We start from the raw sequence: 25,984 nt of genomic DNA on the forward strand, positions 1-25,984 counted from the left end.
GGAGAGACTGGCAGGGTGCTTGGCAGCAGTATGGTGTAGGAAGATTTCTCTTGGCTCTCCTCCAACTTGTTTGGGTTCAAAGTGGCCCCTACTTAAAAATTTGTGAAGACTACTGGAATAAGCCATTGAGTCTATGGCAAAAGTCTAGCTTTCTGAAAATTGAGACATTCGTTGTGTCGTTGAAAAACACTACCTTGGGGCATACTGAACTCAGTGAAAAGTGTTGCTGCTTAACATTTGCATACCGAGGAACCTCTGTCTTGACTGGACAATCCCAAGATAAATACTAAAGCACCAGGCTTACCAGACAGGCTTTGCACGATTGATGGTAGTACGAAGCCGTGGTTTCACATAGTCATAGTATCCTTGGTTCTTGTGCTCTTCCTGACACCAGACAAGGTCGGCATTTGGGTAATTTTCCACTTCTTGTGCAAATAGATCAAAAGGGAATGGAGACAGCTAGAAAAGAAAATTTAAGATGTACACAATGAAACTCAAGCTCAGGTCTCATATATAGTCGCAGATAGAACAAGAGGCACACTAATAGAAGTACATCAAAGTGAGAAAAAAAGAATTACTGCTTAAAGGCCTTGCATGCAGAGTGTAAGAAGGAGTTTACATAAAAGAAAGTCAGCGTCTTTTTAACCTACAAAATTAGAAGCAGTTTCCAAAGTCCAAATTTCCAAACAAATCTGTACATTTTCACCTGTCTTTAGAAGGTGGAATTCTGCAGAGAGAACACTACAAGAAACTTTTTTTTCTCCAAGATCCAAACATTCCAGTGAATGCCTACTCTCAAACGTTACTTCGAGATTTTTGGTCCTTTTATTCATACGTTAGTTAATGAAAGCCTATGTCAAAACATCATGCCAAAAGCCTGGAAGAAATCAATCATCCGACCTATCATTAAAGATCAAAAAATTAGTTCCGAGGAACCATCTAATTACAGACCAATAGCAAACATCCCTTTCCTAGCAAAATTGACGGAAAAGGTAGTCTTTAATCAAATTTCAGAATTTGTTGAATGTTTTACACCCGAATCAAACCGGTGTCAGACATCACCATAGTACAGAACATTCTTTAATTGGTATGTCCACCTCTATACAATACTTTTTGGATCACCATCAATCGGTTCTATTAATTTCTATTGATCTTTCTGCAGCCTTTGATACGATCGATCACCAACTTTTACTTAATAGACTCCATTCTATTGGAATTACAGACCAAGTTCTTTCTTGGTTTGTATCATACTTCACAGACCGTACTTCTACTGTTCTTTTTAATGACTCGATGTCTAAAACCTCACAGACCACGTATGGTGTTCCTCAAAGATCTATTCTTTCTCCTCTGTTATTTAATATTTTTCTTGCACCATTGATGACCTTATGCCAATCTGTAGGTTTCCACGTATTTGCCTATGCTGATGATATTCAGCTTTTACATCCATTGGATGCTAATAATTCTTCTGACATCATAAAGATTAATGAGAAGCTCGATCAAGTTTACCATTGGCTGGACACTAACAGATTGGCACTCAACATTAACAAAACTAATGTGATGCTTTTTCCATAGAAAAAAACTTGTTTCTTCTATTTCTTTAAAAAATGTCCCCCTACAATCAGTTAACAACATAAAAATTTTAGGGGTAATTTTTGATTATAAGCTGACTTTCCATGATCACATTAGTAATATTGTTAAAACAACCTTTTACAGACTGCGCCAAATTCGTTCACTCTCACAATTTTTAAGTTCAAAATCCCTTAATATTCTCATTCACTCTTTGGTGATCTCTAAAATTGATTATTGTAATGCCCTTTTTAAGGGCATTTCTCTGAATGAAATTAAACGTTTACAAATTATTCAAAATGCTTCCATTAAACTTATAACTAAAACTAGGAAATTCGACCATGTAACTCCTCTTCTTAGGAAAGCGCATTGGCTTCCTATATCTCACCGGATAACATATAAATTATGCATACTTACTTTTAAATCCCTATTTTATAAAACAGCATTCATCTATAAATTATTAATCCCTTATACTCCAAATAGAACATTGAGATCCAATGAACAAAATCTATTGACGATCCCTTCTCTTAGGGTTATTAATACAAGACGGCAATTTATTTTTTCTGTTACTGCACCTCAAATTTGGAATTCCCTACCTATTTATTTAAGGGAAGAGCGCAATCTGGAGAAATTTAAGAGTAATTTAAAAACTTTTCTTTTTAAAGATGCTTTTGATAATTAGCTAACTAGTTCGCTGGTTACATTTTTAATTCCACTGTACAATATTAAGGTTTTTTGTTTTCCCTGCCTTTTGTTTTTTCCCCAATTGTCTTACTTTCCTTTAATGATTTTGTATTTCATTCTCCTTTTTCCTTGTGTTTATGGTTTGTTAAGTTTGTCTATTAGTTCGCTTGGACGTAATATATTTCTTAGTATTGTATTGTTCCCCAAATATTGTAATTTTAAAATGTTCATCGCTTAGAAATATGATTAAGCGATTAATCAAAAATTTTATTAAACTTGAAACTTAAACTTGTGCTAGAGATAAGAGCTCACTTTTTTCTTGAGACCTCATGTGCACTGAAGTGAACAGGCTTTGCACAACACTACATGTGTCTGACAGCTAGTTAAAGTTCTTTAAACTATTGGAGTTTCAAGCTGGACCAATCATGCATTTTTGTTCTTTACATGTAATAAGCTAGTGCTCTGTTATAGTCCAGCGTGTACAAAGCCTGTTCACTTCAGCGCACATAAAAAAAAGTAGGTATTGAAGTGAAAAACTGATACCACCTTCCATGTAAGAGAGGAAAATATCTTTGCCGTTTTAAGAGTTTCCTTTTTAAAGATGCTTTTAATTTTTAAATTATGTTCAAATTTTATATTAGTTTCCCTCCAGGTTTCTACTTTTCCCTCCCTAATGTTCTTTCCATCTATGGTTCTCCTCTGTACTTTAAAGCATTTAATTGTAGTTCTATCCCTTTTTACTTTGTGTACTGATTAGTCTGCAAGTCTGTTGGTCTAACCCAGGGGTGTCAAAGTCCCTCCTCGAGGGCCGGAATCCAGTCGGGTTTTCTGGATTTCCCCAATGAATATGCATTGAAAGCAGTGCATGCAAATAGATCTCATGCAGATTCATTGGGGAAATCCTGAAAACCCGACTGGATTCTGGCCCTCGAGGACCGACTTTGACACCTGTGGTCTAACCCATCATTTAAAATTTTAAATGGTATGTCTAAATATATATTTATATTTTTTATTAATGTTGTAACTCGCTTAGTAAATCTAAATAAGCAATTCATCAAATTAAAATAAAACTTGAAACTTTTTTTTAAGTCAATGTTTATTTATTGAAAGTTTTGTAGGCAACAAAGCAAATGTATAACAACAAGTACAAATCATGTGAGAGATAGGTATAATAACAATCTGAATAAACCGATATAGCAATCAGAACTGAAGTCCTGTAGGCAATCAACATATGAACAAGGATCAATCACATGAGTAAACCTTTATCTATAATAGAAAAAGTATAAAGAGGGAAGAAAAGAAAAGTAAAGAAATAAGTATAGGTAAATAAGGATGAGGGTCATTAATAAAACATAAATAGATAACTAAGAATCAGAGCCTTGGAGGTACAGTTTAAGGGATTTCTATTTAGAGAGAAATTGTGGAAATCTATCTCCCTTTTTAGCTAAATATGCTTCATATCTATAAGTCAGGCAGACAAGATTCCACCATTGTGAAACGGATACTTTAGAAAGGTCTTTCCAGGAATTAAGAAGAAGTTTCAAAGCTAAAGAGATGAGTATGTCAAATAGGAAAGCATCAGAAAAAGAGAGAGGAGAAGGAAGAGCTGAGGACTTGAGTAGTAGCATTTGGTATGATAGAGCCACATCAATATGAAAGAGAGAACAAATAGTGTTCCAGAGTGATGACCAAAATGATTGTACAGAGGAACATAGGAATAGTAGGTGTTTGAGGGAGCCTATTTCAGTGGAGCATGTCCAACATTCTTTTGTAAAAGTAGGATTAATACGGTGTGATTTAATTGGGGTCCAATGAGCTCTATGGCATAGAAAGAATAAGCTCTGGGTTAAGGAGGCTGACCTAGAAGAATGAAAAACAGATTGTAGATAAGAGGACTAGTCGCGATCAGAGATAGGACATCCAATATCTTCTTCCCAAGCCTTTTTGACAGAGGGAAGGGGTGGATATCGTAATTCTTTAAGGAGGTGATAAAACTTGGATGCTGCATAACCCAGAGTACGATATTGGTTAGAGAAAGTCAATAAAGTCGGTGGTTGACGTTTAGCTTTCAGAACACAGTGAAGTTTTCGTAAGGCTGAACGTAGTTGCAGCCATTGATAAAAATAAGAATCAGGAAGGCCATATTTGGTCTGAAGCTCATGGAAAGTGAGCCAGGAGTCATCAGGGTGACATAATGCAGCAATGTCCCAGATCTGGTGAGTGGTCCAAGATAGCCACCATATCGGTTGTTTTCCAATCAGGAGTTTAGGATTTCTCCATAATGGGCAAAAGGTGGATTGAGACCAGGGACAGTCTAGTAAACGGTCTAGGTCTTGTAGAGTTCGAAGAGAGGTGAGAAGTAGATGATTAGGGGGCTTTGTTTGTAGGTGAGTGGATCCGAGGAGTCGAAGTAAAGGTATAGGATGTAAGAGGGCCATTTCGAGGCAAAGCCAATTGGGGGTTAATGTAGAGTCAAGGGACTCAGAGGAGCGTAGCCATTCAGAACTTTGTTTTAATAAAAAGGCTTGATGATAAAGAAATAGGTCAGGGAAATTAACCCCTCCAGCTGATTTAGGAGATTTAAGTTTACTTTGTGATATTCTATGAGGTTTATTGTTCCATAAAAAGTCGAAGAGAAGTTTTTCCAATTGTTTGTAGAAAGAATTAGGAAAGAGAAGAGGAAACATGGTGAACATGTATGTAATTTTCAGAACGACCATCATTTTAAGGGTGTCAAGTATCCCCCACCAAGAAAGGTGTAAAGGGGACCAGTTGGATAGAGATAATTTTACTGAGGAAACAGTCTTAGCCATGATGAGATTCGCTGTTATTTTAAGATCTTTATCAAATGGAACACCAAGGTATTTCATTCCAGTAGATATCCAAGTAAATGGATATGATGGGAGAACAAAGGGTGTGCAGGCTTCATTAAGGGGCATAAGTTCAGTTTTGTCCCAATTGACCTTATAGCCAGACATAGAGGAGAATTGAGAGATAAGAACAATAAGAGAATGTAAAGATTGTTCAGGATCAGACAAGTAGAGAAGGATATCATCGGCGTAAACAGATAATTTAAATTCCAGGTCAGCAATGGAAATTCCCTTAATAGAGGTGGACAATCTGATATGAGCTAAAAGGGGTTCGAGGGCTAAATTGAACAATAGAGGGGATAAGGGGCAACCTTGACGAGTACCCCGTTGTAATATGAAAGAATCAGAAAGAGCATCATTAACTACAATCTTAGCAGTAGGAGAATTGTACAGTAAAGAGACCATATGAACAAATTCAGCAGGAAATCCAAAATGTCGTAGAACACAAAAGAGGTAATTCCATTCCACCCTGTCAAAGGCCTTCTCAGCATCAAGAGAAGCTACCAAGTATGGTTGATCCTTTGACAGAGTGGAATGCAGTATATGACATAATAATCTAGTGTTATCAGCACCGTATCGTCCCTTCAAAAAACCAACTTGATCTCTGTGTATAAGGGAAGGTATAACAGACTCTAATCGATGAACTAAAATTTTTGCAAATATCTTATAGTCCAAATTTAGTAGAGAAATGGGCCTATAATTTTTGACCAACTGAGCATCTCTGTTGGGTTTTGGAAGAACAATGATACTAGCTTCATGAAAGCGGGAGAGGCAGTTGGGAGAAGCAATGATAGACTGGTAGTAAGATAAAAGGCATGGAATTAAGGACATTGAAAAAGTTTTAAAGAATTCCGCAGGGAGGCCATCCGGTCCTGGCGCTTTGGAGGAAGCCATAGAGGAAATGGCACGTTGTACTTCATCTGCAGAAACAGGTTGTCGTAGAGGTTCGTGATGAGATGAGGCAATGGATGGTAGATGTGCAGATTGTAGGAAGTCAGATATGATATCTTCTGAACAAGCGGCTTCCGAAGTGTATAGAGAGGCATAAAAGGAGTGGAATTCCTTAAGTATGTCAGAAGTTTTAGTATAAGTCATGCCAGAAGGCGATTTGATATGAGAAATTCGGTGTTTGGATCTTTGTCCTTTAAGGTAAGAAGCTAGTTGATGTCCCGCCTTGTTGGAGGTAGCATAATATGTAGCTGATTGGCGGAACATGGAGACAGACACAGATGTACTAAAGATCTCATTGTATCGGAATTTAAGTTGTTGTAAAGATTTGTAGAGAGTAGAGTCAAAGGAGTTATATAGTTGAGATTCCAGGGAATGAATTTCCTGTTCTAGACTATGAAGCTTGGCTCTTTTAGTCTTGAGTTGGTGAGCTGTATAGCTGATACATTCACCTCGTAGCCAGACTTTATAGGATTCCCAGACAGTAGCATAATTGGATACGGAGGATTCATTTCTAGCGAAGAAAGCATCTGATTCAGCAGTGATATAAGATATAAACTCTTCATTGCCTAACAGTTGAGTGTTCATTCTCCATGAGCGATATGACTTATCAGCAGACCAGTTGAGAGAGCAAGATATGGCGGCATGGTCGGAGATAGATATGTCGTGGATAGTAGTGGCAGATGTGATATTTAAAATGTCTTTGGATGTTAAGAAGTAGTCAATCCTGGAGTATGATTTGGGGGGCGCTGAGTAGAATGTGAAGTCCTTGGTGGTGGGATGAAAAATTCTCCAAAGGTCAGTCCAGCCATACGTTTGCATTAAATTGGAAAGAGTCGAGCGGACCCTGAGTTTGGCAGGTCGGCAGAGAGAGGATCTATCAAGAAAAGGGTCCAATGGGAAATTAAAGTCTCCAGCAATGATAGTGTGTTCTGAAAAAGAGGTATGGGAAATGGAGTGAAAATCCTGAAAGAAAGAGGGGTCATCGGAGTTCGGTGCATACAGGTTCAATATATTCAGTGGTTTGCCATCAATTGTGCCCTCGATATAGGACCATCTGCCCATGGGATCAAAGGTCAGTGAACGGTCAGTTGAAAGTTGAGTGATTTGCGAATGAGAGTGATAACCCCGTTTTTTTTTCCCAAGGCGGGAGCAGCAAAGCAATGCTGGATCCATCCTGCAATAAGCTTCTGTGCTTCTGTAAGGTTAACATGCGTCTCTTGTAGGAGGCATATATCTGCCCCTAGATGTTTAAAATATTGTAGTATTTTCTTTCGTTTTAATGGACTAGATAGACCCTTAACATTAAGGGAAACAATGTTTAGCTTGACCATAATGTCAGAGAGGTAGGAGCAGACAGAGGCATCCCAAAAAGAGTTGTAGGTCCCAAAAAGAGGAAATGCTCATAGGGGTACATGGGGTGTCCTCGGATCATAGCTGTAGTAGAGTGCAGGAGTATACATAGATCAAAAAAATGGAAAAAAAGGAGGCAGGAAACAATGCCAGGCTCTGAGTAAAAAGAAATAATAAAGTGCAGCCATAAAAAACAGGCAATGTAGTTTGGCATATAAAATGGGGAAAGTAGATACTGTAGATGGGGACATATGTGGACATTCACCGTGGGCCTCATCTGGGGCAGCCTTCTTGGAGCGGCTGGGGCACGGGCAGTGTGTCTGGGAGGGAATGCATGGATGGGAGAACATCGCAGGGGAGGAGACATAGGCATCCTGGGACTGTCTGCCAAGTCTCTTCCCTGAAGAAGCCCTTTCTGGAAACGTCAATCTCTCCTCCTAAACTTACTTGCTCCACTTCATCACTGACGCTGAAACCGTGGATTGAAGACAAAGTTTTATTTTATTTTTCTTTCCAGCTTATGATTTATCTTTAATCTTATCTATTGTTTTGCCTTTTGTCTTTGTTTTGTTCTATTTCTATCATTTAAATTTCTCCAGAATTCTACTGTTCAACGGCTCCCCCTTCTGCTTCTATTCCTTTCTCTCCTCTCTTCTACCTTCCAAAGTATTTAGATCAATGCTGTCTTGTTAAAATGTTTATTTTATTTTTATTTTTCCTCTAACTCTACTTTTCACTTCTCTATTACCCTCCAGGTACTTTAGTTAGATTGTGAGCCTTCGGGACAGTAAGGGAATTTTTCAAGTACCTTTCTTATTTCTAATCTTAATGTATATTTTCTGTAAACCGCTTAGAACCTAACGGATGTAGCGGTATATAAGAAATAAATTACATTACATTACATTACATTACGAGAGACACTTAACTCGCGTCCAAAGCTCCAGCCACTAATGGAAATTCAAATCAGAGTGCATCCAGCCTGAAGCATATTGTTGAAAGCATGTTGGAAGCAACAGCAAAATTCAAGTCATGGCTCCAATATTGTCATCAAGGTATTTTTGCAATTCAGTGGGTTCATCAAAATTTTTGGTAGAATTTCGGTAGGTAATTCTCATCCTGGCCGGATAGAATAATCCATACTGTGCTCCAATATGTTTGAGTTGAGGTCGCATAGCTAAAAAAGCTTTTCTTTTTTGAGCTGTGTTCTTAGAGAGATCAGGTACAAGCAAGATTTTTTTGCCATCCACAAGAAGAGGTTGTTTGATTTTGGCAGTTTGCAGTATTTGAAGGGCATGAGGGTACCGGAGAAGCTTGAAAACCACAGGTCTCGGTGGTTTAGATGGTATAGGAGGGCCAGAGGGTACACGGTGTGCTCTCTCTATCTCTAGAGCAGGGGAGAATTAGATGTTTAGAAGGGATGGAAGGAGAGAATGCAAGTATGCAGTGATATCTTTCCCCTCAGCAGACTCTGGTAAGCCAATGATTCGTACATTACTGTGTCTCATTCGATTAGACATGTCGTCCAAATCTTTCTGTATGAGATCTATTTTATGCAGACCACGTTGCATGGTTAGGAGCTGGGCATCATGGGCGGTCAGGCGTTCTTCCGATAGGTCTAGTCGGGCTTCTAGTTGTTTAAATTGCAGGGTAATTGTACTAAGCTCCGCTTTTATGTCCGCAGTCGCGGCTAAATTCTCATGCATGAGCCCCTGTAAGATTTGCAGCTCGTGAGGCAGGGACGCGTCAGCCACGAGGAGTTTGGATGAGGCCTTGTCCGGGGACGGAGGCTCGTGTTTAGAACGCTTTGATGCGTTCGGAGCGGCGTGGGGGCCAGACGCAGCCGATCCATCCGGCTTATTAGATTTAGTAGCCATCGGGGAAGGTTTAGCAAAAGTTTGCTGACCTGAAAGGAGCCGTTAAATGCGCCGGATGCCGTGTTTAAGAAGTAGGCTGGAGTGAGTGAACGAGTCAGGCAGCCATCTCGTAGCCGGTCACGTGACCACCATAAACCTTGAAACTTGATTAGAAAAACTGTAGGATGAATGTTTGTGGTTTGCTTACTGTGCAAGCTGAAGGTACTGTCAAATAAAAGGAGAACTTTTCTTCACAGGAACTTCTATTTTGCTGATTTCATAAGCTCAGAAAGAGTGGGGTCCTGAGTTTAGTTAGAACCATGTTAAGATCCCATTAATTTGGTGGCTTCCTGACTGATGGATGTGCCCCATAACCATTCATGGGTTTGAATATTGATGGAAGCAATGATACAGGATTTTCATTTACAAGGAAAATGGTATTCTGCTATTTTATGAAAGCTTTTTGAGCATTCTCCCCTTGTTTGGCTTGCCAGATATTGGCTATGTTGGGGGAGATTTGCCATTGGTTGGGGGAGATTTGCCATTGGTTTCTAGTGATTTTATAACTATAAAAAGTTATCTTTATTGCTATGTTATTTACTTTTTATTGCAAGAAACAACAACAAAGGTGACCAATTGATGTTCAGTCTCTTTTTATTGTGATTAACTCGACACGATCGTGTTTTGGCCCAAGTGGGCCTGCCTCAGGAGTCTTGTGATTAAATCATGATAGATAAAACGTACAGATTCACAATATTCTTTCATTCATCATAAGAAGTACAGTTGTGTGTGAAACCAAAGTCGGCAGCGGCAAAATGTCCATGCTCGCAAAGTACATCCAAAATATTTTTTTTTCAAAATTAATCTATCTGTAAGTCCAGGAGTTTGATCATCCAGACTGCCAGTACGTCTTCTTTACATCAAATTCTCAAACAAAAATTTGTCCCAAGTCTGAAACATCCAGAATAAGGTCATCTGGATGTGGGAGGGGCCAGCACTGTGATGGACTGGCCACCTAGACATGGCAACAGAGCAGTGGGGTACCTCACAGGGCACTGCTGTGAACTTCACAAAAAGGATGCCATATAAAAATCTCACCACAACTCCCTTATAGGTTATGGTGAGCCCCCCCCCCCAAAACCCACTATACCTACTTGTCTACAACACCAATAGCCCTTATGGCTGCAGGTGCCAACTATATGGCAGTACAGTAGGGTTTTGGGGGGGGGGCTCACATTTTCTACCATTGATGTAAGAGTGGCTTATGGGCCTGGGTCCTCTGTATGGTTCACTAGCCCACCCCATAGACTACTTAAGCCACCTCTGTGCAGCTCTACTAGGCTTTCCTATGCCAGGTTCTCATGTTCCGGAGGCAGGTATGTACGTTTTTATTCTGAACTTTGTGGGGGTGCGACAGGGTAAGTGAACACAGCGGGAGTGTGTAGGGGTCTTTACTTTGTCCCTGTAGTAGTTATCTGGTCATTTTGGATAACTTTTGGGCACTTATACATGTCTTTACATTGTCTAAATCACAACGTATAAGTTCCGTCTAGGCTTGTCAAACCTTCGATTATCCCTGCAGGAGGACTAAGTCTAGATAGGCCCACATCCCTCCCTAACCACTCCTCCAAAAACACCCCTTTCAGCTCTGGGCGCACAGCAGCATTCAGAGGCCTAAAAAGTCCCGGAATACGTCTAAAAAGCCATTTTGATTATCGGCACTTGGACAACTGTCTTTTAGATTGTCCAAGTGCTGACTTGGGCAGAATTTAGACATATTTCAGTTTCAATTGTGAGCCCCATAGCGTTTCCACCAGTTTATCACATATTTTCAGTATTCACATCACCATACATTTAATACCCTTTTTATCATCACCGACTTCCCTGCTCTCCATTATATCCTTTCCACAAAATATGGCACTTCTTAATCTATTGCTATTTTTTGCCTTTCTATCGCATCCATTTTTTTCATTTCACTATTTAATCCCTTAAATGCATTTTTTGTTCATTACACATACTTATATACTTTTTTAGAACCTCTGAGGAAGGCCATTATAGCTGAAAAACGGTTCGTGTTGGGTCCACACAATTGCCATCATATGTGGACTGTTGTCTGGGCATGAACTTTTGATATCCAATGTGGATTATTTTATATGCTTGAACACTAATAAACACCTGCATCTGGAACTTCTATTCCACAGTGACTTCACCTTTGTTTCTGGTTTCACCTCCTTGCTGTGGAATTGGTAGACTGTTTTTGGTTTTTAACTATGATTCAGTCCTACAGAAATGTTTGACTTTGAATATAGGGGAGATCTTTCAAATAGATAAATTGAAGGTCTTGGAGGATATTTTGGATTCATAGAAACATGATGGCAGATAAAGGCCAAATGGCCCATCTAGTCTGCCCATCCGCAGTAACCATTATCTTTCCTCTCTCCGAGAGATCCCACGTGACTATCCCAGGCCTTCTTGAATTCAGACAGTCTCTGTCTCTACCACTTCTACCGAAAGACTGTTCCATACATCTACCACCCTTTCTGTAAAAAAAATATTTCCTTAGATTATTCCTGAACCCATCACCTCTTAACTTCATCCTATGCCCTTTCATTCCAGAGCTTCCCGAACCCTCATTAGAAAAATTCAAAAGTCTTTTGAAAAGCTTTTTCTATAAAGATGCATAAGAGACATAGATAAGATAACTCGCTTATAGTTATACCCAGTTTCAATCAATCCTTATTCACAGGACTTAAATCTTCCTCCCTTATTCCTCCTTCTTTTTATTTTCTCTACTTCTTTATCTTCATTTGTCTTCCCCCCCTCCTCTGATGTGTTACCCATAGATGTTTCTTCCTTTTCTTCAATGATTGTAGTTCATCCCCCTTTCCCTTTGTATCGTTATAAATTTGTATATATATATATATTTTTTTTTTTTTTTCCGTAAAAAATTGTCTTATCATTTGTCCCCTTTTTAATTTGTAATATGCATTGAAATGTTTGATATTGCGTGTACATCAAATTTTAACAAAACTTGAAAGACTTGCCTCTTGTGCATTTATACCATGTAGGTATTTAAATGTCTCAAAGGTATCTATGAAAGATCAGATTAATTCACTTGTTAAAATTTTTTTCTTTAAACTTCAGCAACTAAGTGGTACAACCATCTTTGAATTCTGTTTTTAGAATGTATCACAAGCAATTTTGTTACCTCACTTAAGACTATTGCAATTCATTGTATAAAGACATTGCTTTGAAATTTCAGAGAAAACTGCAATTGCTACAAAACATAGCAGCAACACTGATTTGTGGTGCAAAGAAATTTGCTAGAGTTTCACTCCTTATGAGGGATCTTCACTGGCTGCTAATTCATTTAAATCACCTGTATAGTATTTAAATCTTTGTTAGCACAAAATCCACCTGTTATAAAAATTTATGGTCCACTATGAGTAATTTAATCTCTTATCCATCTTTGAAGGGAGATAAATATAAAAACTATTATCAGCTATCATTTGGTTATCAAAGTGCAAAAGTCTGAAATAGTTTACTCATTCAAATTATAACATCTAGATCCTATTGTCTTTTTTTGTAAACTTTTGAAAACTTATTTGATAGGTTACAGAGGCTATGTAATTAAGAGCTTTTTGGTCAGCCGGCCAGAGAATCTACAAGGTGGTTTGGAAGGGGGGCACCAAACTCAATTGTGTTAACTGCCCTGAAAACTTCCAAGGCCCAATGGTCAGTGCTAATCTAAGCCCAGATCGACCAGAAGGCTGACAGCCTGCTCCCTATCTTGGGGACCTCAGCCCCTGTCCTAGCATCATTGTGATTTCTTAGAGGCTGGAGAGAAGTGAGAGCCCAAGGCCTATTGTCTCCTGCCACCACTGGACCTCTGGATGTGATCCCTGAAAAGACTGCTAATGTAGTTTGGCTTGCTGCAGAAGAAAGGAATCTTTGAGAACCTTGAAAATTACCCTTTTCTGGACCCCGAGCCATCCAGAATCTGCTGTTTGTTAAGGCCTTAGGATGACGGTCTGCAACACTAACATCAGGTCATCCAAACCCTTGCCAAATAACATCTGTCCCTTAAAGGGAAGCCTGCTCAGTATAGCTTTAGAGGCAGAACCTTCTGCCCATTGTCTGATCCAGAGAATCCACTGAGCAGAGATCGCATAATTCCGATGAGATCATACAGAGCATCCACAATATAATTAACCCTAGCTAGGAGCATTTAGGGATCCTCGTCAACTTCCGGGACTGATGTTCAAGAAAGTCATGTGTGGCAAGCACGTGCCACAAAGGAAGTTGCAGCTACTGCCTTAATCACTAAGGCTAAAGCTTTAAATTGCCTCTTCAGGAGCAAGTCCACTTTACGGTCCTGCAAATCCTTTAACGTCACACCACCCTCACAAGGCAGGGAGGTGTGTTTGGCGGCCTGTGCTACCAGTGAATCCACCTTTGGCTGAACAGCTACTGGAAATCCAAAGCCATCAGGTAAAGCTTGGCCTTAGCTCCTGCAGGGACCCCTCTGAAAACTCCAAGTGGTCCATGACTAATTTACTGATGTCTGGATATGAGGAAAAGCACGCTGACTGAGCCACCGAGCTGCTCATAACTGAGATGAAGGAACTAGGAACTTCCAACTTCAGCTCTCTCAGTGAGGCAACAATAATGCTGGAAAGAACCTAGGCTTTGAAAAGCCGGCACATCATGGGGGTCATCCCCCCGGTCGAAGGCCACTGTTGTTTCTGGACAGCAGCTCTTCTTCACTGAGCTAGACTGCCAGTGAAACTTCATCCTGGGGACAATAGAGGCATGGAATTGGACTTTCCATTCTATGTCAGATTGAACCTCCTGGTCCAAGCCTTCATCCTGTCCTCATCTAGTTGGGGTGCCTTCTGAGGGGAGCTCCCCTGCGCCACCGCTTCTGGTGCACTGCAAACAGATGCTGAGAGTTTCAGCAGTTCAAACAGGCATTCCATATGAGGCTCACAAAATCCGGGGTGAACTGAGGGTCTTGAGGACCCTGGCAAGGACCACCCGCCGGTCCTCCTGGGCTCTGTGTGCCCCCCCAGGCATCTATGCTTGACCATTGCACCTATGGAGGGCTCTGGAAAGGGTCTCTTCCCATGCAAACACACCTCCTGCAGATTCCCAGCCATGGATGAATCAAAGGAGGCTGAGCCCAAGGCTCCCGCCTTTCCCACGCCCTCTGCTGCACGTGGGACATGGATGCTCCTCAACTAACTGTCCATCACAAAGCTGGCATGATATGGGGTTAAAAGGCCTGAGGAGTGCATCCCTGTTGATTTTAAGCAAAATTGAAGGGTTTTGAGGCAGATGAAGACTTTAGAAAAAAAGGATTGTTTAAAATTCAAGATGGCTGCTGCTAGAAAAATCACACCAAGAACAGCCCATGGAGACCTTCCTAATGGATAAAAAAACACAAGGAAAGGGGTTTTAAAGGAGGGGAACCTAGGCTCTGGTTGCAGAACCCTTCAAACTCGACTTTTGAAGACCTCCCTCAATTTTACCCTTAGATTATAATAGCCTTAATCACTGTGCCATGTGGTGACTGCCTGCTTCAGCTTAGGAACTCAGCTGGAACAAATGGAGAAGAGATATGCCTCACAGGTTCACTGAACGAACCTGGGCTTTGGGCTGCCAGTTGGACTAAGTCTCAACCCCATAAAACCTCATTGCAAAAAGGGGAGGGGGAGAACCATGCAGTCGGCCCATTATTAATCTCGGCCAAGCCGAGAAGAAGCCCAAAAACGTTTGCGCTCAAAACTCCTGACTAAATCAGGGATGCAAGCAGCTATGCAAGGGACAACCCCTGAGCTATAACAAACACCAGTGGGCTGGCTAGCTAGGTGTCCCCAATGTCTGATCCTGCTAGCAGCAGACGGCCGCAGTGTGAGTCTGCATCTTTTCCCAGGCAGAAGTCCCAAGAAGTGGAAACCTCTGGGCACCGAACCTCCAAATATTTTGGATTCATAGAAGCATGATGGCAGATAAAGGCCAAATGGCCCATCCAGTCTGCCCATCCGTAGTAATCATTATCTCTTCCTCTCTCTAAGAGATCCCATGTGCCTATCCCAGGCTTTCTTGAATTCGGATACAGTCTCTGTCTCCACCACCACTTCCGAGAGACTGTTCCACACATCTACCACCCTTTCTATAATAAAGTATTTCCTTAGATTACTCCTGAGCCTATCACCTCTTAACGTCATCCTATGCCCTCTCATTCCAGAGCTTTCTTTCAAATGAAAGAGTCTCGACTCATGCGCATTTACATCATATAGGTATTTAAATGTCTTTATCATGTCTCCCCTCTCCTGCCTTTCCTCCAAAGTATACAGATTGAGATCTTTAAGTCTGTCCCCATATGCCTTATGACGAATACCACACACCATTTTAGTAGTCTTCCTCTGGACTGACTCCATCTTTTTAATGTCTTTTTGAAGGTGCGTCCTCTAGAATTATACACAATATTCTAAATACTGAGGAAAAAAAGACCTGAAAATAATAAAACTGCAGAGTGGATCAGAAACACTTCTGAGCAACCTGCTTGCAGAAAACAAACTGAGGGGGCAGGAAAAGCTCCAATGGAAGGAGATGGAATTGAAAACATAATTGACAGTTTTCTGCAAGCAACTTGCGGGTTCAGATACAAGACCCTATGGTTTAGGACCACCAGATACACTGCACTAGAAGTAACCATTAGGACACTGCCTAATTCCAAACTCTTAGCACTCCTCTGCAGGGGACATAGGAACCAGTCCTTCTCTGATTGCTACTTAGGATTTCAGGCCACAGAGACAACCATTTATTTATACCTTTAATCTTATATTCTGCCTTATAAATTACAAGGCAATATCTAACAATAAAACACAATATAGGAAAGCAAGATCATCTAATAAATTAAGTCCACCCCCCTCCCCACTATTGCAAATAACATTATAGACAAATATAGTCAAGTTATATATGAATGTTCTACTATAAATTAAATTAATCCAGGAAAGTTTGCACAAACCAAAATGCTTTTAATTTTTCAGAAAACATGCAGTCAAGTCTCCATTCAAATTAGTTCAGGCAGTGTGCTCCACTCATAGAACTAGACAACAGAGTTCATTGTAGCAGCCAGTTTAGATTAAAAGTGTTCTCACTGGTATAAGCAGCCAGTTTAGTTGCAGACAAAGATAAAATCTCAAACAAGTCTTGTTTAGGTGAACAAAACCTAGGAAGGTGTATGTCTGTATGTATGAGATGTCATCAGCCAACACCAGCTTTAAGATGTTGTCAATATCTAAATGCAATCCTCCACTCAATCAGTTAGCAATTTTTCAGGACCTCCACTGCTAACACATGATCATATTTTATCATCCTGACAGGAATCCTTGCTGCTGTACTGAGCAAAATCATGGCCTCAGCAGTCTTATCTAACACACACAAATGTGGTGTTAATCATGGAATAAATTTGTACATCCATTTTTAACTGGGATTCCAACTGTGCCAAACAGATTTAGGTTTAATGTGGAAGGTGCAGCCATATTAATTTGCTCTTTGCCTAAATTAGCTTTAACTTAGCCATAGCGCCACTTTTTTCAGGCAGATGTTCAAAAATCCAGAGCCAGATCAATTTCATATTTACAGGAGTACAACTGTAATGTATACTGAAAGCAAAAACAAAGGAACTGGATTAAATCCAATAACAGAAGCACACATAGAAAACAGTCACACATGCCTAGACCCACATACTTGTTCTCCTCTAGCGAAAAGCTTAAAACTGCACTAACCTCACCTCTCTCCTCAAATCACTTCACTGGCTTCCTATCCACCTTCGCATACAGTTCAAACTCCCATTACTAACCTACAAATGTGTTCGTTCTGCAGTCCCTCAGTATCTCTCCTCTTTGGTCTCTTCTTATATAAATAACTCCCTGAGAACTCCATTCATCAGATAAATTGCTTTTATCTGTACCCTTCTCCTCCAGACTTCATTCTTTTCAGCTTACTGCCCCATATGCTTGGAATTAAACCGAGTTCATCCACCATGCCCCTTCCCCTTGTTTAAAATTATGCTGAAAACCCACCTTTTTGAGACAGCCTTCAACTCATAACCCTACTCAAGTTTAAAGTTTATTAAAAAAAAATTTTATACTGCTTAATCAAATTTCTAAGCGGTGTACAAAGTAAAAAATTCCATAAAAACAAATTAAAATTAGAAATACTAAACAAGACCAGGGTAGATTAATAAGACACATAACAAGACATATAAATTTACTTCACACAAATGGGACAAAAAGGGCAGTTTAACGATCCCCTTTAACTATAATCCCTACCCTGGCATCCTGTTTGTCTGTCTTGATTGTTTAGATTGTAAGCTCACTCGAGAAAGGACTGTCTCCTTGGCGACTCTACAGCACTATGTATATCTGGTAATGCTCTAGAAATAATTAATAGTAGTAGGTAACAACATCAGCACTACCTGAGTTTGTGAGAGGAGGGATAAAAGATGATAGCATAAGTGTTGATATCTTCTGGAACCTGCATAATTTGCCTATTAATCCACACATGTATCCTTATGCTGAACTATGTAAGCCCCATGGTTCAATGTGTACTATACCATATCATTTCTTATATCCTGCAATCTTCAACTAGGAATCATTGCGGCTTACAATAAGATTGGGGTCAGTTGTTTCATAAGCAATTAAATTCTAAAGGAGTGAATCGGGTAGAGATCAGTCATTATGAGGAGAAAAGATAAGTCTTTGACATTCTTCTGAAGCTTTAATAGGAGGGAATTTGACGTAAGTATACGGGTAGACTATTCCAGACTATGGGGCCCAGGGATTCAAAGGTGGACTCGAATAGATCACACAGATCAAGGAGAACCCAGAGCCTATTCACTCACCCCCCTCTCAAAGGAACACGACGAAAGAAACTATATGACAGCCTTTTAGCGACACAGGCAGCAAAGATCGATACTACCATCACCAATCTACTGACCAAATCAATAGACATTAAAGCATTCCGAAAAGAAATCAAAACTCATCTCTTCAAAAAACACTTCCCATCATCATAACCTCACAAAAGTTTAAGATAATGCTCTCATGACTACCCAAACACCACCACCAGCAACACCCAAATCCGAACAGTATTATCTCTACTCGTCTAAACAACAGAATCCGGACAATATTATCTCTATTCGTCTAAACAACCTATCACTATCTACTATCTACTACCAATTTATCCTGGAAAAGTCCAGAACAACAATTGTAACTTAACGCATTCTTGTTTATATGTACTGCAATGCTACTGGAAATGTCCAGTCTTCTAACATGTAATCCGCTTAGAACCGCAAGGCACAAGCGGAATAGAAATCACTTATGTAATGTAATGTAATGTAACATTCTGAGGGTGTACAAACAGCAAAGTGTCCCCAGATTTCACCAAGTAACCTGAAAAAAACTCACCTGCTCCACACGGACAATGGCCACATCACTTTCCATTTCACGAGCTTTGCGTTCTCTGGTGAGATCATAATACACCTTGCCAGTACAGAAGATCAGTCTCTTTACATTTGCAGGATTCTCAGAGGCAGGACCGCTGTCTGGGATTATGCGTAAGAAGTGTGTTCCTGCCACAAAACCAGAGTTAACATAGAAGAATGCCACATGTCAAAAGAACAGAGTTCTATTCTAAACTTTGTTGGTCAAGGCTAATCTCCTGCCCCCAATCAAGCTGTGATACGGAGGATGTAGTTCTATAAAGTTGGTCAAGCATGGGTGTTCTGTGGAGGTGGTATTCATAGGCAGAGGGAGGGAAGGATGCTGGCCTCTGCCAGACCGAGTAGAGCAGCACCTTATAAGACAGGCTTGTTCATCCCATGTGCCACAGAAGACCCCCCCCCCCCAGATCTGCCCACGCATGCTGCCATCTAGAGAGTGGGGGTTAGTAGAACTGCTAGCAGAAAGGGACTGAAAAAGAGACTCCCCTATACATAGCTTGTAACAAAATATTTTATCCACTGCATATATATGGAAATGCAGCCTTATATATTTTAAGATGTATTAACCCCCTTTATGTCCTCCCCACCCTTAAAACACAAACATGTGGGAAGCCACTGCTAGCCCTGGATCGGTAGCATGTAATGTTGCTACTCCTTGGGTTTTGGCCAGGTACAAGTGACTTGGATTGGCCACCGTGAGAACAGGCTACTGGGGTTGATGGACCATTGGCTAGTCTTATGTTCTTATGCCAAGTATTTTTGTTTGTTGCACTGATGAGAAAGCCTTCCAAACTGAAATTTTAATGAATAATTGCAACCTGTCATGTCAGAAAGGCATTTAACCAAGTATGAAGTTAACTGCTAGTGCCCATGAGTTATATAATCAGTCCTACTCCCAAAGGATGTCTTTTCCTCTTCTACCAGCAGCTGTAATGCAGTTAAAATATTACAAAGTAAATAGGATACTGCCTTAAGAAAATACCTCACACGGTGATGACACCGCTGTTATAAATCATTAAAAGTGTTCTCACTGGTATAAGATGCATGGAACATTGAGAAAGGAAAGCAGTTGTGAAATACTGGCAGCATACTGGAGTATGGTTTATTGAAAAGAGGTAAGGAATATCAAGGTGTTAAATATGCCTACTATGCACCAGAACAGCTACGTGCTTTTTTAGATTTAAAAGGTCTAGCTACCCAGAATGTTTAAGAGCAGGAAGGAAAGAGAGGGTTAAAAACTGTTAAGCCTTTCAAGATTATAGTTATTTCTTATGTTTGGTATCTCTTCAATATATTCAATTCTCCTCCCTCCTTTGAGTTACTGGTCTAAGAAAGAAGGACTTTTTTTCCTAGTAGCAGTAAATGCGAGTTTGTTTAATTTTCTGTTTTACTTGTACAAGAGGAATATTCTTGTGATTTATGTAAAAATTTCAATAAAGAAAAAGAAAATAAGAGGTAAGGAAAAGCTATTGCTGCTATCCATCTAAGAGTATATAAAAGTGCCCTTCTGCAGAGGTGGCAATTTGGTGACAGGATGGTGATCTTCTAGTTGTAATGGATACCAAAACAAAATTCATCCTCCTCGAAAATAACAAAGTCCCAACCATAACCAATATAGAAATCAACTACCCCATTCAAACCACCCTAAAACTACTAGGAATGACTATAGACAGATGCTGCACCATGCAACCACAAATAAACAAAACACAGAAATCTTTTGCAGTTATGAGAAATCTAAGACAAGTCTGAAAATTCTTTGAAAGACCACAATTCCAGCTCAGTTCAATACCTAATACTAGGTCTACTGGATTACTGCAACATCCTCTACCTCCCATGCCCTGCAACAATGACTAAACAACTACAAACAATCTAAAATACTGCTCTGAGACTCATCTACTCACTGAGGAAACACGACCATATTACAGAAGAATACATCAACTCACACTGGCTATCAATTCAAGAAAGAATACTATTTAAATTCTACTGCATGCTATTTAAATCTTTAAACGGAGACAGCCCAATCTACCTGAACAACCGCCTCAACCAAACTACGTCAACCAGACATAGAAAAACACACACCCCATTCACACACCCTCCAATCAAAGAAGTCAAACGGAACCTCCTAGCAACATAAGCAGCAAAACTAGATAACCAAATCTCCAACCTACTGATAACCACCCCTGACTACAAGATGTTCAGAAAAGAAATAAAAATGATACTCTTCAAGAAATCTCTGAAACATTCTTAACTTCACAAATACCTTCCTTCCTCCCACCTTCTTCCTGCCCACACAGATACTACCTGTTCTACTCCTTAACTTCTCTTAAATTCACCAATGATCTTCCATTGTAACCCACCATTTATAACTCTTTTGTAATCCGCCTTGAACCACAAGGTAATGGCGGAATAGAAATCTCTAATGTAATGTAATGGCCAAACGTTAACAGACAAGAGTATGAGAAAGCGATCAAGTACCTACTACAAAAAAGCTGAATCTGTTTTGTACAGTTGAAACCTCATTTAAAAATTCTATGAGCTGTTACCCATAAAAACCTATAGGACAGTTCAGGTATTACATTATACAGAAGACGGAGGATGGGGGGGTTGGGAAAGGAATTGGAGGCTTGAAAGAAAAATAGCACAATAAGGGGTATAACTGCTACCCTCGATATTTGATTACTCAGCTGTTGAATTATGGAAGATTTTAGATAGCATTGTAAGTTGTTCAAGGCTTATGCATTTAAAGATAGCTCATTTTCTGCACTGGTTAATAAAAAATATTTTTTTAAGTGCTTTTTTTCCCAAGGCATTCTTAGAAGCCAGAAACAGTTAATGCTGATTGGTTAAAACCCTGGGAATTATGAGATTCTCTGACCACAGAATTTGGCACAGAACTGAACAAAAATTACATATTCTCCTGCTACCAGCAATATAAACAAAATATTACTTCAGCGAAGCACTGAAAAGTTTCCACTAACTGTTCCACTAATTTCCTCTCTACCACACATCTGGTTTCTCTGGTTGGACCATGCCTGAGGCCTGATTACTGAAACTGAAAATGCTGCAGTTTAGTGTAGGAGCCTGCTGGAGACAGAATCAGCACTGTTCAGGTTCCTCCTCCCATAGGGAAGCCAAAAGGGAGTGGGGCCATGGAAGAGCTGCAATTTTCCTCCCTGCAAGAGGAGGACACCCCGTTAGGTTGTCCATAAAGTTTTCTCCCCTGTCCAGGGTATTCTTCCCTGTCTCCCCCATCTACCTCCGGCTCTGCTGAAATTTAATCTTCAGGCCTGCCGACAGCAGCAGCAAGATGAGCCTGTTGCCGTCATCCTGGCCAGGCAACCTTCTCTCTGGAGCAGCTTCCTGTTTCCGCGTAGATGGGATGCTCCAGAGAGGCGGCTTCCGGGGCAGGCTGATGGCAGCAGACTCACCTTGATGCTGCTGCCAGCCCAACTGGCGAGGAGATAGATGAGGGACAGGGAAGAACCAGCGGGAGAGATAGAGAAGCACCATCCTGTGTGGGTGGGGTAAAGAGAGAGAGACACCAACGGGTTTGGGGATGGGAGGAATGGAGAGAGAGAAGCACTAAAAGGGTACTGAAGATGGAAAGGGGGACTAAGGAAATGGATGAAAGGTGGGGCGGGGCAGAGGCAAGACTGGTGGGGGCAGGGCAGGGACATGTGTCCCCCATTTTGACTTCACATTTATTGTAACTTTAGCTTTGGATGCAGCCCCAGCTGGAACCAAGAGTCCATGGCACAGGGAAGAACAAGAGGGGCAGGGAAGACAAGAGTGGGGAGGGATTTCATATTTTTAAGTACAACTAGTGGCTGACAGATTGGCTGGGAAGGAAGATGTAATTGCTGCTTGGGTTTGAAAGAGAGACTGCTGCAGCAGGCACAGGAAAGTTGAAGATCCCAGGGAGACAGAATACAACTGGGAGATGGGAGAGGTTGAAGGAAGTAGAGCCTGCAATTGCTGGGCTGGGTTGATGAAGAAAACTGAGCTCGCACCTAAGAGGACAGAGGTTGAGGGAAGCCAAGACTGCTGCTGGGATAAGGTTACCCATTTAGCTTTAGATTTGCAGGACATGGCTGCTCTACTGGGTTTGTCTCCCTGCATGACTGAATCTGTAATCTTGCTTTTCTTTTGGAAAGCAAGTGGGAAGTATGAAATATAAGTTCCTGCATACAATGGGGTAAGCCTAAGACTAGATCCACCCTGTCAGGCAAATCTGGAGCCAATAGCCATTCCTTAGTCACGAAGACTGTGTGCCTACCATCCCTGCAGCAGCATACACACACACACTCCGCAGCCTTTGAGTCTCGCGCAGTGCACACATACACTGCACTACTCATCCCTATGGAGTGTTTATAATGTTCTAGCCAATATTTTGTTTAAAAATATATATGTTTGCATAATTTTTCATTTTTTGGGCACATTATTCCCTGGGGTGTGGTTTGTGAATTCAAACTTTTCTCGCCACTGATTGTGAGAGCCTGGTCATGTCCCTGATCTCCCTGTACAATTTGTCCCTGATCTCCCTGTACAATTAAACATCCATGTACAGCTGAACAGAAGGTGTCCCACAAATCAAGCATAACAGTGACTCCCAGCTTTAATTTCAGAAGAAGATGCATGAATGTCGTGTCATTTACAGTTTAAGATTTTTGAAAAGAAGCTAAAAGTTAATTTAAAATATAGATACCGGTATATATAAATAAAGTAGTGCCTTTTCTATTGGACTAACTTGACTAGCTTTCATTAGCTGGCAGCCCGGGTCCCTTTCACTGGTCTAGAAAGATGGCAAGATCCAAAAATGGCATTGCTAGAAAATATAATTTAATTTAGCGCGGTTTCATGAGGCAGCCTCGGGGCCTTTGATAGGCCGGCCCATATTGCATCATCAAAGCGGGCCGGCCTACCAAAGGCCCCGAGGCTGCCTCATGAAACCGCAGCTAAAATACTGCTTAGGGGCAGCTGTGTGCCGAAGTTAAAAGCACAAAGCTGCCGCTAGCCTACATAGAGGAAACATTTGCTGGAGAGGAAAGGAGGGAAGGGGGTAGGGGTGCTCCTGGACAAGGGAGGGGAAAGGGCTACTGCTGACAGGGGAGAAGGGAAAGTGAAGGGACGAGAGTTACTGTTGGATAAGAGGAGGAGGAAAGGGAGAAGGGGTGCTCCTGGACAAGGGAGGGGAAAGGGCTACTGCTGACAGGGGAGAAGGGAAAGGGAAGGGACGAGAGTTACTGTTGGATAAGAGGAGGAGGAAAGGGAGAAGGGGTGCTCCTGGACAAGGGAGGGGAAAGGGCTACTGCTGACAGGGGAGAAGGGAAAGGGAAGGGACAAGAGTTACTGTTGGATAAGAGGAGGAGGAAAGGGAGAAGGGGTGCTCCTGGACAAGGGAGGGGAAAGGGCTACTGCTGACAGGGGAGAAGGGAAAGGGAAGGGACGAGAGTTACCGTTGGAGAGGAGGAGGAGGAAAGGGAGAAGGGGTGCTCCTGGACAAGGGAGGGGAAGGGGCTACTGCTGACAGGGGAGAAGGGGAAGGGATGAGAATTACTATTGGATAAGGGGAGGAAGAAAGGGAGAAGGGGTGCTCCTGGACAAGGGAGGGGAAGGGGCTACTGCTGACAGGGGAGAAGGGGAAGGGATGAGAATTACTGTTGGATAAGGGGAGGAAGAAAGGGAGAAGGTACTGCTGGACAGGTGAGGAGGAACATTGGAAGGAAACAGCTGGCAGGGAGATTAGAGGAGGGGAAGGAGTCAGGATGGGATGGAGAGATCAGATGAGGGAAAGGGGAGAGACAGAGGAATGACAAAGTAGAAAGAGATTGATGTTGGGAAGGGGGATCAGATGAAAAATAAGGAAAGAGGGACAAAGATGCTAGATCTGGTGTAGGAGAGAGGGGCATAGAAAGAACGCAGATACCATATGGAAGGGGGAGGGGTAGAGGGCAGACAGTGGATGGAAGAGGCAGATGCTGGATTGAAGAGAGTGAAAAGAAGATGAAAGCAGAAACCAGAGACGACAAAAGGTAGAAAAAAATAATTTTATTTCTATCTTGTGATTAGAATATATCAGATTTAAAATATGTATCCTGCTAGAGCTGATGTTAGACATAACTGGGGAGTGCAAAGCCCAGGCAGTGCGTCTTTAGCTTCCAGCTGGCTTAGGGCTCTCTCTGACCAGGAGGCAGTTGCCCTAGTTCCACTCCCCTAACACCATTCCTTCCATGTGTGACTGTGGTATTCTGTTAGCATGATATTTGTGTAGCATTCTGTAATAATTTGGCTTATTCAGTTTTCTTGATAGTAGAGGGGATATATGTGAAGGGGAGGGGAGACGGGGGTTTTGTTGATCCTTGCCCTGTATTATTTATATTTATAAAATGACAATTGTACAGAATATTGTTTCTTTTTATACTTTAATAAAATATGTTCAATATAAAATCATAACTATTTGAGGCTTGTGCGGATGGGATCAGATGGTTAATGAGACCGAGCTCGCGGGGATGGGGCGGCAATGGGGTTTTTAAAAATTTCAGTCTTATTAGTTTGCCGGTCCAAGAAATAATTATTTTATTTCCGCCGGCCCATAGGTGTGAAAAGGTTGAAGAACACTGAGTTAGACAACACCTCCATGGGAGAAAATATTTCTCAGGAGGGGCAGACTGCTGGATCAATGACCATCAGAATGCTAAATGGTAGACTCAGAACAATCCATCATAAAATATTTGACGTTGAAATGATCAAACACTTTGGAATCAACAAGAAAGGGAAGAACTGAACAACTTTAAAATTCCACTTATTACTTTCTGATCACACTAATATGAAAACCAAGGAGAAGGGGAAAACAATAGATGCAACCCCCCAAAACCTCCCCCCCCCAAAAAAAAAACCTGTGAAGTAAAAAAATACACAGTACTCAGATGTAGACAGGGAAAATATGTCAAAAAAAGGTGTTTATTGTAAAAGCACAGTAATAGCTTGGCAATTATATTCTAATATGGGTGATGTGCAATGGAATAATAGGACCCAAAATAGTACATGTTTGGGTAATATGCATCTTAGTCTTCCTCAGGAGACCATATATCCTGAAGATACATCAACTATATAAGGCGTCTCCCAACAGCTAAAATTCATTAGATCTAGTCCTGAATGCCAGACACTCATTAGCACTGATGTGATGGCATTTTATATAC

The 25,984-nt window shown here is 41.0% G+C and overlaps 1 protein-coding gene across 6 annotated transcripts in view; it reads right to left on the reverse strand.

Moving 5' to 3' along the window:
- OGDH (oxoglutarate dehydrogenase) overlaps nt 1-25,984 on the reverse strand; it is a 216,877-nt gene that overhangs the window by 4,642 nt on the left and 186,251 nt on the right. For all 6 annotated transcript variants that reach the window (XM_033948028.1, XM_033948025.1, XM_033948029.1 and 3 more), the window contains 2 exons: nt 18,751-18,914; nt 305-459 (listed from right to left, as the gene is read on the reverse strand). In XM_033948028.1, coding sequence (XP_033803919.1) covers nt 305-459; nt 18,751-18,914 — 319 coding nt within the window. The remainder of the gene's footprint in view (nt 1-304; nt 460-18,750; nt 18,915-25,984) is intronic.

Source organism: Geotrypetes seraphini, chromosome 6 (genome assembly GCF_902459505.1).
Source record: "Geotrypetes seraphini chromosome 6, aGeoSer1.1, whole genome shotgun sequence".
Lineage (NCBI taxonomy): Eukaryota > Metazoa > Chordata > Amphibia > Gymnophiona > Dermophiidae > Geotrypetes > Geotrypetes seraphini.